Source organism: Clinocottus analis, unplaced genomic scaffold, assembly GCF_023055335.1.
Source record: "Clinocottus analis isolate CAN_PGR_092001 unplaced genomic scaffold, fCliAna1.0.p SCAF_2, whole genome shotgun sequence".
In the NCBI taxonomy this organism is placed as follows: domain Eukaryota; kingdom Metazoa; phylum Chordata; class Actinopteri; order Perciformes; family Cottidae; genus Clinocottus; species Clinocottus analis.
In genome coordinates this window covers 10,832,642-10,846,415 of record NW_027175931.1, presented here as the reverse complement: position 1 = coordinate 10,846,415, position 13,774 = coordinate 10,832,642, and the positions used below count along the sequence as shown (strand labels likewise).

The 13,774-nt window shown below is 40.3% G+C and overlaps 2 protein-coding genes across 9 annotated transcripts in view; both read right to left on the bottom strand.

The window, feature by feature from the left end:
- The window catches only part of kmt2a (lysine (K)-specific methyltransferase 2A), a 37,974-nt gene extending 37,702 nt beyond the window's left edge, over nt 1-272 (bottom strand). For all 6 annotated transcript variants that reach the window (XM_068585722.1, XM_068585723.1, XM_068585726.1 and 3 more), the window contains exon 1: nt 11-272. In XM_068585722.1, coding sequence (XP_068441823.1) covers nt 11-256 — 246 coding nt within the window. In that variant the 5' untranslated portion in view covers nt 257-272. The remainder of the gene's footprint in view (nt 1-10) is intronic.
- A 3,055-nt stretch (nt 273-3,327) lies between these two features.
- On the bottom strand, nt 3,328-13,354 carry ube4a (ubiquitination factor E4A (UFD2 homolog, yeast)). Of its 3 annotated transcripts, none has more exons than XM_068585158.1 (20): nt 13,266-13,354; nt 12,095-12,261; nt 11,683-11,859; nt 10,250-10,362; nt 9,815-9,967; nt 9,502-9,661; nt 9,195-9,397; nt 8,764-8,955; nt 8,325-8,658; nt 8,017-8,143; nt 7,530-7,837; nt 6,904-7,036; nt 6,580-6,770; nt 6,149-6,249; nt 5,714-5,827; nt 5,209-5,383; nt 4,938-5,118; nt 4,648-4,795; nt 4,349-4,506; nt 3,328-4,121 (listed from the first exon to the last, which is right to left on the bottom strand). In XM_068585158.1, the coding sequence occupies exons 2-20, from the start codon at nt 12,219-12,221 to the stop codon at nt 3,986-3,988; spliced, it is 3,231 nt and encodes a 1,076-aa protein (XP_068441259.1). In that variant the 5' UTR covers nt 12,222-12,261; nt 13,266-13,354; the 3' UTR covers nt 3,328-3,985. The 3 variants fall into 3 exon arrangements, with proteins under 3 accessions (XP_068441259.1, XP_068441260.1, XP_068441261.1); XM_068585159.1 differs by having other exon boundaries at nt 12,095-12,333; nt 13,266-13,349; XM_068585160.1 differs by having other exon boundaries at nt 12,095-12,287; nt 13,266-13,335.
- Nucleotides 13,355-13,774: the final 420 nt, after the last annotated feature.

The following is a 13,774-nucleotide window of genomic DNA, read 5'->3' as shown; positions in this document are numbered from 1 at the left end:
CTGCGCTTACCTCCCCGCTGCTCGAGTCACTCGATTCCCCCAAAACATCCCGAAATTTCTGCAGGTTGCTCCCGATAACCGACGAGACCTGTAGTGCAGCATCAAAACCGGGTCCGAGCCCAGCTGCGTTAGGGTGGGCTCCCGAGACACTCCGCAGAGAGGCAGTAACCCTAATTCGGCCCGCTCTCCTCCCGGTACCGGAGTTGCAGCTCCCTCCGGGCCGAGCGGGGAACCGCCACCGACAGCTGTGCGCCATTTTACACTCTCTGCCTGTCTGCCCTGCGATCAGAGATACCTCGGTGGGCGGAACCCTAACCCAGCACTCCACATAAACAACCTCTACCACAGCGCTACGCTCTCACTGGCCGACACATCATTATGCAGGTTGCGGGGCGGAACTGAAGAAACCCCGACAATGCATTTTCTCAGCGGCCCTATTCAGAGTCTGCATGGCCGAATCCAAATCAGGTTCAGGGGCTTTGCCCGGGAAAGGTGGCCCGCACTTGAATCACAAGGAAGGACAAGACCGTTACCTTGCAGAGTTGCTTCTCAAACAAAGAGAGTGAGAAGCTTTTTATCAGTTTCAGCCAAACTATGAGATGAAAAGCAATATTATAATAATAATCTGTAGTTGTGTATTAAAGCACGGGTGTTGCAATGAAGGCTGCATCCCAGTTAGGATTATTGCTCTGCTGCCCCACTCCCAAACACCACCCTATATTACACTCTTTTACAAGATACATTCTCGTTTACAATTTTTTTTTTTTTTTAATGCATGGAACTGAAAACGCTCTTTTCTTGGTCACCATACACTCACCTGCAAGCTCTCAAAGCTGGGCTTTGGGACAGGACCACAGGTTCATGTATGTTATACCTCTTGACTAGATTATTGTTACATTGTTTGTTTGGTTACATCTTAGCACTATTGTTTTGTTAGTTAATTTAATTTAATTTTGTCCGACTACCACCAAGTGCATGCAAAGGGTACATTTAAAATGTAATCAATTCACAATACAAACAGTTGTGACTATACAGTATTCAGGACAACTGAATTGATTAGTGCTACAAAGAAAGACATGCTGTATATGTATAAGGTAGATGAAGTGAGCCCTGCTACTTTTAGTAAAGACAAAGAGCGCACAGTCCAATAATATGTGCTTCTTATAACCTGTGAGTGTTTCTCGATACTCATTAATAGAAATAGCTAAACGTTTAAGTTTATGATGTCAACTAGATGTGCAAGTTACAACCAGGATATGGGTGCATGTGTGTCCCAAAACAAAGTTGCCATGTAAGAATTGTAAATACCTACAGTACATGTGGAATCTTGCGCTAAATCATTTCCCACATTTAGACATCCCTACTATTCAAGCTGTTTGAAAGGGACTTAATGACAAAATATAGCAAGCACCTGCAAACCTGGGACAGAGTATACATGATCGAAGAACGCTAAAATATTCTGACATTCATATTGTTGTTGATCAAAAATAATTACTTCAAAACATGTGGAATTCCCAAATATAAGATACTGGTAAATTATCTATATTAAGAGATACATCTTTTTTGAGATTCTCTTTTTCTGTTTGTTATCCATTTCATAACTGATACATGTACTGTGCCGATAACAGAAACACACATTTTACAAGTAAACTCAAAGAGAGCAAATATATCAATATTTTATATAACGCTGATTTTTTATTTTTTTTAATCATACTGTACATCCAAAATAAACATTTTATAATCACAATTAAAACAAAAATATTGCATTATAATTTAACCCATGAAATCATTCAGGTGGTAGATATTCAACATACAGTATGAGAGCATGCCAACAAATACATAATTTTTCTCTCACATTTCGCCATTTTATACAACCACACTTGATTTTGAATTAAAACATTTAATTCAAAAGCTACTCAAAAACAGGTTATCTTTTTCTGTCTTTAATATTCTACCCACAGCTCCCTGTATAGCCCAAGAAACAAACTCATAATTATGTCTCGTAAGAGTATGAAACAAGTCAGATCCTCATTTGTTGATATTTCCCACAAGGCTCTTGGTTTTAGGCACCGATTCTATTGATCATTTGTTTGCCCACATGTTAATATACTATGCTTGCACACAACAACAAAAATCTGTTCAAAATTTTAGATCAGGATACATAAGTAAATCGGGTGAATGTTAATTTAAAGGATGTCAATGATTATTACACAGTATACACTGCAAATTATTGAACACCATACATTTGGGCTATACTTTAGTTCAATCACAACACATGTGATCATTGTAAAGATCCTTTAAAAAAAAGGTTGTTATGAGTAAATTGAGAAAATAGTAATAATAATCTTTTAACATATTGGACATAAATTAGCCAGTATGTTTTTTTGCAAGCTCCTGTTTTGCCCCAAGATTTGAGTTTGGAAACATCGCTCAAATAAGCTTAGTCAAAGATGCGCCAACAAATCAGCAAATGTTTAGATTTGCTGTATATTTAGACTGTGCGTTTCTAAATATTTATTAAAACTAGGCATTGTAGATATATTATAAAGCATGGGTCTGTGACTGCACTGCTTATTTTTCACCTCAGATCTAGTCGGTTTTGACCTTGGTGGACAGTTTAAGAGACATTTCAGGAAAAAGACACCTTGTTTTTGCAGGTTAAACAAAGTTGATAGTGGTTTCTTGCCTTTTTGTATGAGGAGCAGTCCTTCTGTGCGTATGATTAGCACCTCAAAGGGGCACTGTGAACAGATTTTAAACACCAGGATCGGTTTACCTATCATGAGGAGTACTACTCAGCCGGTAACAATTGCTTTGTCTTCTGTGGCTCTGAAGGGAGCTTTCTAAATTTGTGATCTACTTAATGGACAAATAAGTGAGCAAATTATTTTTTTTCAAGGACGAAACACTTTGGCATTTAGTTTTTTTTGCTTTTCGAGATTCCACCACTGTCAATTATTATGAATTTGTAGTAAGCATAGCAAACAATAGTGTCAAGTAATGCCACACTTAACAATCAAGCAGTTTGATAGTGGACTTTAGTTTAATATTTTGACTATTTAACTGTGGTTCAAAATATGTAGTAACTAAACAGTGTAAAGCCTTATTTGTAAGAAGTCTTTAGTTTGCAAGTTCTTAGATCCCATCAATGCCTCTAATTAGTGCTCGATTAAAGGTGCACTTGAAGATGTGTGTGTTAAAATACAGAGAATTTGTGTTCACAGTATGGTTTTGTGCTTCATGTGTCTTATTACAGTGAACACGATTTTTAACGTCTCCCAGTAAATCTAAATTAGTTCCACTAAAAAAAAGTCCCACACAATTAAATTCATTTTTACCTGTGCCTTGCTTTTAATTGCAAATATTGCTTGAGATTTAACTACAAGAGCTGAAATGTAGGATGTTCAAGAACTTTATAAGGCAGTGCATAAAGTACTCTTCATTAAGGTGAAATCAAGGTGAAATTATAAACAGTTTCATCAATGTTATGCCCTAAGAGTTCCCAAAAATACTTACCTTGCAGTATAAAATGTGGTAAGGGCCAGCTGGTCAGTCAGCAGTTCATAAAGTACAATCAACAAGTCCTGTTGAAAATGATACTTCTGGCCACAGTTCTGATTGTAATAATAACTAATTAATACACAGTATTCAGGGAGCAAAAGAACCAGCGGTTTTATCACCCTACTTATATTACCATATGGGATCATGGGGCTCGAACAGCAACTGTGTGGATTGGTAAGGTAAGGAAGTTGTCACCAGCTGGTGGGCTGCAGTTTGCTGGACTGTTGTAGCAAATAGAATCCACTGAGCGTGAAGGCTGCATGAAAAGGCTAATGCAATGTTAGTCTGACCGGAGAAACCAGAAGAAATCCAGAGGCAAGCACACCATGGATTAGCCGAGAAGCAGAGGAGCACTCAAGATGTGGCCCGGTAAAGAAAACAGGGATGTAGTCATTGTTTATCACAGCGAGCTATCACAGGCTGACTAGCCACTTGGTCCCAGCTCCAGTCTCTCCTGCTTATGTTTATCAAGCCACTGTAAGATCTGCTGTTTGAGTTCCTGGTTTGGTCTGATCTGGTCCATGGTGAGAGGACTGCGGTTAAAAGGGTCTGTCTGATCACTGCAAGGACATAATTAATCAATAGTTCAATATTTAACTTCAGCACACTAAGTATTTGTTTACATCTCATCCAAAAGTTGAATTTTGACTGTTCAGTAAACACAGACTAATCAGATTACAAAAGATCCCAATGAAGATACAGATATCCCAATGTCTCTGCTTGCAGAAAAGACAACAAATGACAATCGTCTCAGAAAAATGTTGGTGTCTTGTAGGACGTAACTAACCTGAGGAGATGCCTTGCAATAGTTGAGCGGTCCACTGTGACATTGGAGGAAGGGAGAAGAACCGGATCAAGCATCAGAGTAGACATGATGGGGTCCAAGAACTCATCTGGGGCATCTGCATACGTCTCCTCTTCCTGCTGATGTCTATCTGCATGAGACTAGAACAGGTGCACAAGGACAACAGATGTTGAGTGTTTCCACCTGTATTCCCCACACAGATACATAGTACAAATATTTAAAAAAATAAATAATAATAATTCCAGTGTTATGTGTACAACAGTGACCAAGTCAAATTATACCTTTATTTTATCAGCAATGAGTCCAAAAGCCACAATCATGTCTCCAGGCTTGTTTATCTTCTTCAGTACCCTAACTGTTTGGGAGAAGAGGGCAGCAGAGTACGAGCGTCCATCCTTTGGAACTGTAGCACAGAAATTCTCCTCATCACTGCCAAAGACAGAACAAACTTCTCTTAGCAATGTGAGTATTTCTGTTCCAGAGGATATGGCACCAATAAAATCCCACGTTTAAACAAGATAATAAAAACAAGAGACTGGTATTTCCACAAAGAGAAGTGTTCACAACATACCCCAGATTCAGGTAGATGGTGCAGATGTCAGAGACAAGCTGCTGAGGCTTGAAGTCAAACTCACTGAAGTCCTTGACTTTAAGAGCCCCCATCTTTGGACCCACCAGGTGCTGAAGGAAGTAATTCAGCATAGAGATGATCCTCTCAGCCAGGAAGGGGTGCACAAATATCCCCTTGATCTCTGAGGGAAATGAAAAACACACATTGAACAGATGAAGACAAACTTTAAATGAGTAAATCCATATGAATACTGAAGTCTTTTCAGCCTGACCTGAGGTGAGGAAGGCCAGTGTGCCGATCGTCTCATTAGACATGATATTGTGAAAGCGTCCTAACTGTCCTAACATCTGCAGGCTTGACTCCTTCTCTTTTCGCGCATCCGGGGCCAGTCCTTCCCACTCCCCTCGATCCCGCTCCAACTGCATAACCTTGATTTTACTCAGGTACTAGAAGATAAGAAAATGGACTTAAAAACTTACTATTACTAAAAAAATATATTTAAAATTAATAAACAAGTTCTTAGTTATGCCAATTTAAATCAATTATCATTTTTGGAAGGCAAGATGATATCCCCATCATTAACAAAATGCTGTCCTTATGAACAGTATGTTGCATTAACCTTTACCACCAATTAATTAAATGCAATAAAAACTATAAAATAAACACCGGAGATGTAAACATTATGGTAGTTTACTATATACTACATAATAGTAATCTGATGGAAAAGCTAATTTGCCAAAATTGGTGTAAAGTTTTGTATGTATTCGTGACCTTACCTGAATAGCTTCATCCAGTAGGAAGATGGCATCATTCATCAGTAGGTTGAGGAACCTGAGGAACAGAGGAGGGTTCATGGCCTCCAGGTTCTCAGATGCATAGTGCGCCAAATGCTGAAACAAGAGATGGCAAACTAAACGAGGAGCACATTGAAATCAGTCTGCTAAATAAACTACAGTTTCTTAATCGATATTCCCCTGGTAAAAAACCCAAGCATGCCTGATTTTGCCCTTATTCATTCTGTTGCTTTTACATTCATGGCTTGTGTGGGTCACAAGTTGCCAAAGTCAATCTCACTGAGAGACGAATAATGCAACATTCTAGACAGTTTCGCAGTCTTTTTAGAAGGTCATAGAAATCCTTATAGCACTATCTTAAATTTGTAAAGATGTTTACTTGGAGGAAAAACCCCAAAGACACCAGCTTCTTATTACCTTGATACTCTCTCTGTAGCTTTCTTTGGCCCACATGTACTTGAGGATGGGATACATGGGTCGTCTGTAGTTGAATTTCTGTTCAAACTGATGAGGATCACCTAAAAAACGGAGAGTAAAACTAAATACAACGAGTTAATATATATATATATATATATATATATATATATATATATATATATATATATATATATATATATATATATATATATGTGTGTTTTTACTTTATCTTAATCCAGCTTATCTCCCTATTGTGATATTTATCTTGAACACACACACACACACACACACACACACACACACACACACACACACACACACACACACACACACACACACAGTGACGTTATCCAATACAGCTCAATGCTGCTTCATCTACAACTAGATAATACAAGTTTAAAAAAAATAAAAACTTGTGAGAAGTACAATACCTGTGAATTCAATGTCTACAAACACACTGATTAGGGACTCAGCCAGCTGAGGTGCATGTCTATAGGAGCAGAAGACTCTCTCTCGTTGAAACACGATTGGCTGAACAGCACCAGAGGCCACCGGCTCCATGTGGGGCATCACCGCCTCTAAGACCTCTGCAAGCTTTGCTCTTAAATGAGGGTTCTTCATCCTGTTGTGCATACAGGACAAAAGGGATGAAGCAAAAAGTCCAAGATGGTTTGCACCATTCAAGCCCCATTGGGCATCTCTAATCTTCTTTTATACCAACTATGATCACTGACATGATAGATTAAAACATGTACCTCTCTATGTTACCCATGAAGACAGTAATGAAGTTAAGAATCTGCTCCAGACTTTCTGCAGAACTCTCCAAAGTGTCGTCTGCAAATCGACGCAGGAATATGAAAAGGTCTCCAACGTTCTCTGCAAAAAACTCTGACAAAAAAAGAGGCACACTTAAGTGATGACTATCAAATGAAGGAATATTCAGCATGATGAATAATTGTACAACGAGTGACTGTCCACTTTCTGACATTCACAGCTGCAGGAATTTCTAAACATTTTTGAAGTATCATCTGTTTATAACCCATCAGGTCAAAATGTTTTTCAATTAAAATGTTTCAAAGACCTGAAATCATTATAAAAAAAATATTTTGACATTAAAATTATGTGAAATGTTAATAAATGACATGCTTGCAAGATATCATAAAACCAGTGGATGATGACAATAAGACATTTGTGTTTCTTTTTTTTTTTCTCATTAATATGTTTTTGGCTTTATTGGATAGTGATAGTAAGGAATGGGCCGCATGCACAATCGTGTTATCGATTATTCTTTGGCGGGGAGCAGCTTTTGTGAACACAACACATTGTTCCACATGCTATCAAATCAATCAAAGCTTAAGCTGGGCCTTTAGGTCTGACCTACCTGGTACATAGCAGAGCATAGTCTTCAGTAGGGAGGACAGGGGGAAACTGAGTGCTACATGTTCAGGCCCCTGGTTCCCCACACCAAGCTGAACCAGCAGAGCAGCTGTGGAAGCTTGGAGGTTAAGGCAGCATTGCAGCATCGCAGGCTGCGTGGTGGCAGCTTTGGTTGACAGGTAAATAATCATCAAACGCTCAAACTGCTCCAAGAGCTGATCTGACATTGGGTTGCCTGTTCGCTGGGACTCCTGCCATGTCACCTGGAGCCGGTGGAGGGACTGGTTCATCTTCACCATCTGCTCATGGAGTCTGCACATGCACATTTAGGATGTGCACAGGTGCATGGACACAAACAGAACAAGGCAATACAGGTTATTGCTGAGTGCAGTGATCAGGAACACATAGTACACTACATCTCTAAGACATATGTGAGACAGAAAGACTTTAACATCTTTATGGAAGTTGTGCTGCTGCTTGTTCGAAGGTACCTGTGGAAGCCGAGGTGCAGGGTGAGTTGTGTGAGGATGAGGTTTTCAGTCAACAGGCTGTAGGACTGCGCTGACTCCACTGGCTGCTGAGGGGGCACAGGGATCAGACAGGTTTCCTTGTCGAGACCTGGTATAAGACATTGGAAATAATTTAGTCATAAACAGTAATGCTATAAAACAGAAAAAAACATTTATAAAAGCAAAACAAACACCATAGCTGCTGTAATACTACTACTACATAAACATCAAAATGTATTTAACTTGGTAAAAGTTATAGGTTATGATGCTCATTTTTTACACATATTAACCTGTTACGTGCACATTGCGATTGCGCCTCTCTTCTTCGCTCAGCTCTTTGAGGGCGCAGTAGGTAGGGTTGAAGGTGAGCAGTTTGGGTGACTGTGGCTTGCAGAAGGGCTGGCACAGCTTCAGCAGTGCTGCACCCAAGTTTAAGAAGAATGCATCTGAAGCGTACATCTGGAAGAAGATTTCTGGCATCTGATTGGCCCATATCTTGGCCCGGCCAGCATTCGCCTGCAGACAGCTGCCCAACCATAAGAGCAGCAAATGGCGTGTCTCGCCAGATCGCTGGAGCAAATTTTTCAAGATCTGGTGCAGCTTTTCATGAAACTGACCCATAAACTGAAACGCAAGAGTAAACATCATAAGCCACAAGACATTTGTGGTTTGACAATTCAATTTTTATAACAACAAAATGGCCATATCAAACTAAAGAGAATAATTTACCTGGTGGATGTTGGCCTCCTGGACCTTTGTCTCCTGGGCGCTGGAGCGGGAAGGGTTTAGGAAGTAGCCATGTCCCTCCACCACACCTGGGGTTTTCAACAAGCAGGAGATACTCAACACTGCTCCCAATAGGGTCTTTTGGTACTGCAAACCATTAGATGGGTCTTTGGGTTGAATGTGTTCCACCAATACCTAGAAAAAAATGAACAACTGTTGGAAGGATTTCAAAAGTTGGGGCACTGAAAAAACAAACAAGAAATGTTCAGGGGAGAACTGTGAAATATAGTGCCATTACGGTATATCCGATTACAAATATGTGATTACTGTTTATTACTGTATATTAGTTGAATAGTAGTGGGCATTGAATAGGTTGTTGTGAGTCTGCAAATATACAAAAAACATTTGGAAACATCCCTGTGTGTCCTCCTGACCTTGGCAATATCTTTATGGTGGCTGAAATAGAGAAGAAGATCGAGGTAAGAGTAGAGAAGAGGCTGGCACAGGTCCAAGTCTTTGATCCGTCCCTGGAAGATATCCAACACTGGTACTATCACCTCCTCGAAGGTACGCACCTCCTGGTCAGAATGCAGGCCAGCAATGACCTCCTCCACAAACTCAACTACCTCCTCTGGCTCTGAAACACAGCAACTTTGTAAGAAACCAAGTAGAGAAAACACAAGGAACACTTAAGCAAAGACAACAAGAGAAATCAGATGAATACATGAATGCTGAACCTACGTGCTCCGCTGAAACTTTCCAGCAACAGGTCCAGAAGCTGTTCATAGATATTCTGGCTGGTGTAGATCTCTGGGGTGAGCAGAACAGTCCGTGTGTTGGAAACTGTCAGGTTCTTACACCGAACAGCAAACGGCAGTAACTTCTCTGGTACCTTCGTCACCTAATGCACAGATAATAAAGTCACTGAATTATGGAAGAGCATGGGTTATTTTTATGCTTTAATTAACATGATTAGTCTATTAACAGCCGATGATCTCTGAAAATGATTGCATTTGAGTGCTACAATTACAGTCTTGGAGGAAAAACCAAACACCTCTTCTTTGGCCCTCTGGTAACAAGCAAAAAGGTAAGGGATGGCACGTTTCTCTCCAGCATCACGGTCAGCAGACAGGTTAACAGCGCTGCATGACGTCATGTAGATGAGGTGGTTTCCTGGCTCTGGTACCAGCAGACGGTTAAACAGAGCCTGGAAGACACAAATCAGATCGTGTAAAACATTTGGAACATCTACTTAATCACCCATGTACATTTATTTTGTAAGCACCTAAAATAATACAATCTTCATATTTCAAGAGATTCCTTCAATTTCTGTCTCTACATTTCTTAAATAATGAGTCAAGTTGTTGGTGTCGCTTTGATGTTGCCATTTCTTCGCCAATCGCACCAGATATTTAGTGATTTATTGAGAGGAGAGAAGGAATAAATGGAAAGGATTCAGTGATAACATGAAAACACATTGACATCTGACCTGTTCTATGTTGTCCATGTCAAGCCAGTCCTGTCCATCTAGATCTGCAGCCATCTCCTCCAGGTAAACACATCGTAGGGGGATCCCATTACCTCCTCTCAGACTGGGGTCACCTAGGGTGCATAAAACCATGGGCCCTAAAATAAAGTCAGCTCAAATCATATTACACATAACAACCCTCCTCAACAGTCGCACAAACCATACCAAACATGAATACCGGATTAATTGTAGTTGAACAATAAATCTAACAGGATGAACATCAATATTATAATAAACTACCAACCAACTTGCAATGAGAGTACACCAGTCACTGCTAAATCGGGCCAGGGGCATGAAGTATTGGGACCAATTACCCCTTCCGTAGTTACTACCTCCCACTTCCGATGCTTTTGCTCCAACCGCACCCACTTACAAACTCGCCTTTCATTTTGATCGCAACTGAACACACCTGTAAAGTTTTGTGACTGCTTTACTAAATCTGACACCAAGCTAAGTATTAAAAAATACTTCTTTGATAGTTCTCGCAACAGTTTAGCTCTCTAGGACCACCTTTTGCCCTGACGACATGCATAGAGACTCACTCGGTGAAAACAATACCACACCCAGGGATTTACACTTGCCTCACATGCTCAACTTTGGTATTATAGCATTACAACTAAGTGTAATCACATCGGGACATTTGAGGCTGATTGAGTGGGGTCTATTTTAAATGTATTTCTCCATGCCAGTCAAACAACTGTGCTCTTTCTATCTGTGTGTGTGTGTGTGTGTGTGTGTGTGTGTGTGTGTGTGTGTGTGTGTGTGTGTGTTAGAGCACATCTCTCTCTCTCTTGCTTTCTTATTAGACACAACTGACGAATATGTGAAACAAGTACGTAACTTAAATAACACAATCACAAACAGCAGTGATTCTAGGCTCACGATACAAAATACACCACGCAGATGGCAACACTATAGCTAAAGATAACGAGCCAGCAGAATAGTGGCTGGGCAGGTGGGTAAATTGCGCAGCTGTGTGATCACTAGCAACCCCTGACGACAGGGGGCCGGTTAAGAGCAGCCGGTGAAGAGTCATAATTTAATCAATGGCAGTATGAACCAGGCAATGAAAGGTGTTTTGAGAAATTACGTCACTGCAACCGCAGGAGGTCTCTGACAGAGACACAGAGATACACAGGTACGTGCACACACGGCCAATCAATATTCTGGAGGAGATACCAACAGTTGAGGACCTGTTTTTGCGTTACTATCAAATATTGTATCTACCATAGACTTTTGATATTTGGGTCATGGAGGTAAAATGGCTTGTATAGCACTGTGTGACTATACAGGAATCAGAGGTCTTTGATTAAACCCAAATAATACTTTTAGGTTGTGGACATATTTATAAACCACAAACTAGATGTGCTGATTATTTCCCTCCTTTTACTTACTGTTGTCCAGGGTGATGAGAAATATTCGCTGGATCATGTGATTGACATTGAGCTGTTCACAGAGCTCCTGTCTGGACCGGAAGGAGCGGCTGATCTCTGCCACGGAGTCGTCATTGTCATCAACGCTGTCGGACACAGAGTTTTCTGACTCTGACTGGCTCTCTCCCGAGTCCGTCACTGTGACACAAGATGCAGATGGTAAATGTGAAACTATGTGGATCCATTCAAACAAGATATTGCTCTGACTTAAACTTACAAGAATAAAAAAAATACTGATGCTTCTCTTACACCAAAAGTATATCTGTTTTTATGTTAATTGTTTTGTTATTGATTACATTTAGAGTCTGAGATCCCTAAAAGGTATTGACGATACTTATTAGAGGACCGCAGTAGCTCTGGTAACTCTACTCACATGGTGCTTCAGCAGATTGTTCTGGTTTCTGGCCTGACGCAAACTGCTTGGCATCAGCCAGTGAGCTGAAGAGGGCAGCAAAGGGGTTGCAGGAGATGTTCTGGTTGTTGTTCCCCTGGTCAGTCATCTCATTGGGGCTCAACACTCACTCCATCCAAGATCCCAGCCTTAAAGTGCCATGCGGACACGACAACTAAGTAGCAATGGCATTTGTTCTTCTCAAAATCTTTTTACTGAAACTTTTAGCAAAAAAATCATAGGGCTCGGTAAACATATTCCACATTAAATATACACCAATGTGGTATCATATCAAAATAACAACAATGCCACTTAACAATTATTCAGTACGGTAGCCGCCCAAAATCGGCCATCACCTTGTTTCATGTCATGCGTAGAGTTACAATGCATGTTATAGTATGTGGTTTGTGTGATTTTAAAGTATGTAAAAAAAGGGTTCCCATATTATCTCCAAATTAGGCCAGGATGGTATGTATCAGAGCCACTGACTTAAGGCAAGATTTAAGGCATTTGGCATCTTTAATGTAGTATTACTGCCTCCAGGATTGAATGTTATTAACTGCCCAACAATATTAACAACTCTCTTCTCCATTGGATTGAATTATATTATATTCTCCCACAATAGCGCGTAAAGATGTTTCCACCCTCTCACTACATTAGAAAACTTTTTGATCCGACAGATACAGTGGGATAAATGGAAACCAATAACACAACTACTCCTCCGTACAGTTGCTCACACAGCAGTGAAGACACTATCGATCACTGAACTATTGGATCAGTCAATTATAGAGAATGAACGTCCCCATGTGTTGTCACGGTTACTCATTGCCTCACAGTTATATACTCGTGTTACTTAGTGGCGCTAGCTCTCCAGCTATCCACTATTACGGTGTTTAAAACGTGTCATGTCACCCGTGAAGGTACGCAACAGCCCCTTTAGCTAGTTGGCTAACTAGCCATCAGGGTTAACGTAAGCTAGCAGATCTGGCCGTCCTGCATGAGGGCTAGTTAGCTGGTTAGCAAGCTAAGCTGTCATGGGGTCACCACGACTCTATTTCAGCGTTGATGTCACAAACAGTTGTTTGGATTTCGCGTTTTATCGATAGTAACAAGTCTAAATAATGTATACACGCGACAAAGAGGGTTGTCCTACCCGTTTGACTGGCAGAAGTGTGTGTTTCGGATTTTTCTTTAAATGCTTCTACGAAACCAGTGGCAGCTCCTCTGTAAATTGAAATTGCAAACGTCATCAAAAGGAGACGGAGCGTCTTCTTGGCGGAGTAAGTTTACGAAACATGAAACCGTTATTCAAAACGGTTTAATAAAGCAAACTTTCTGTGCGACTGTGTGGTAGAAAATGAATGTATGCGACGGTAAATAATAGTTAGAACGGTTAATATAATGTTCCCCGCGTTTGAACTATATTCCCAGTCTGTGGATATAATTATTTAAAGTTACGTAAGGAATATAAGGTAATAGACCAGACACCATTTCCACACTATGTTAAGACAGACAAACAACGTAGTTTACGACTATTAAACCACATCGTCTGTCTAGTGCACACTGTTTATTGTGCAGATTTGTTTTACGTTTGATTTTTAAATTGTTTCTGGGTGCATAACCATTTTCATTTGTGCGTGATGATAATAATGATATGTATAA

Coding starts and splice junctions, on each gene's coding strand:
- ube4a (XM_068585158.1), bottom strand. CDS start 12,221: ATGACTGACCAGGGGAACAACAACCAGAACATCTCCTGCAACCCCTTT. Junction 11,860..12,094: donor ACAATCTGCTGAAGCACCAT/GTGAGTAGAGTT, acceptor CTTGTGTCACAG/TGACGGACTCGGGAGAGAGC. Junction 8,659..8,763: donor AGGAGGCCAACATCCACCAG/GTAAATTATTCT, acceptor CTTGCGTTTCAG/TTTATGGGTCAGTTTCATGA.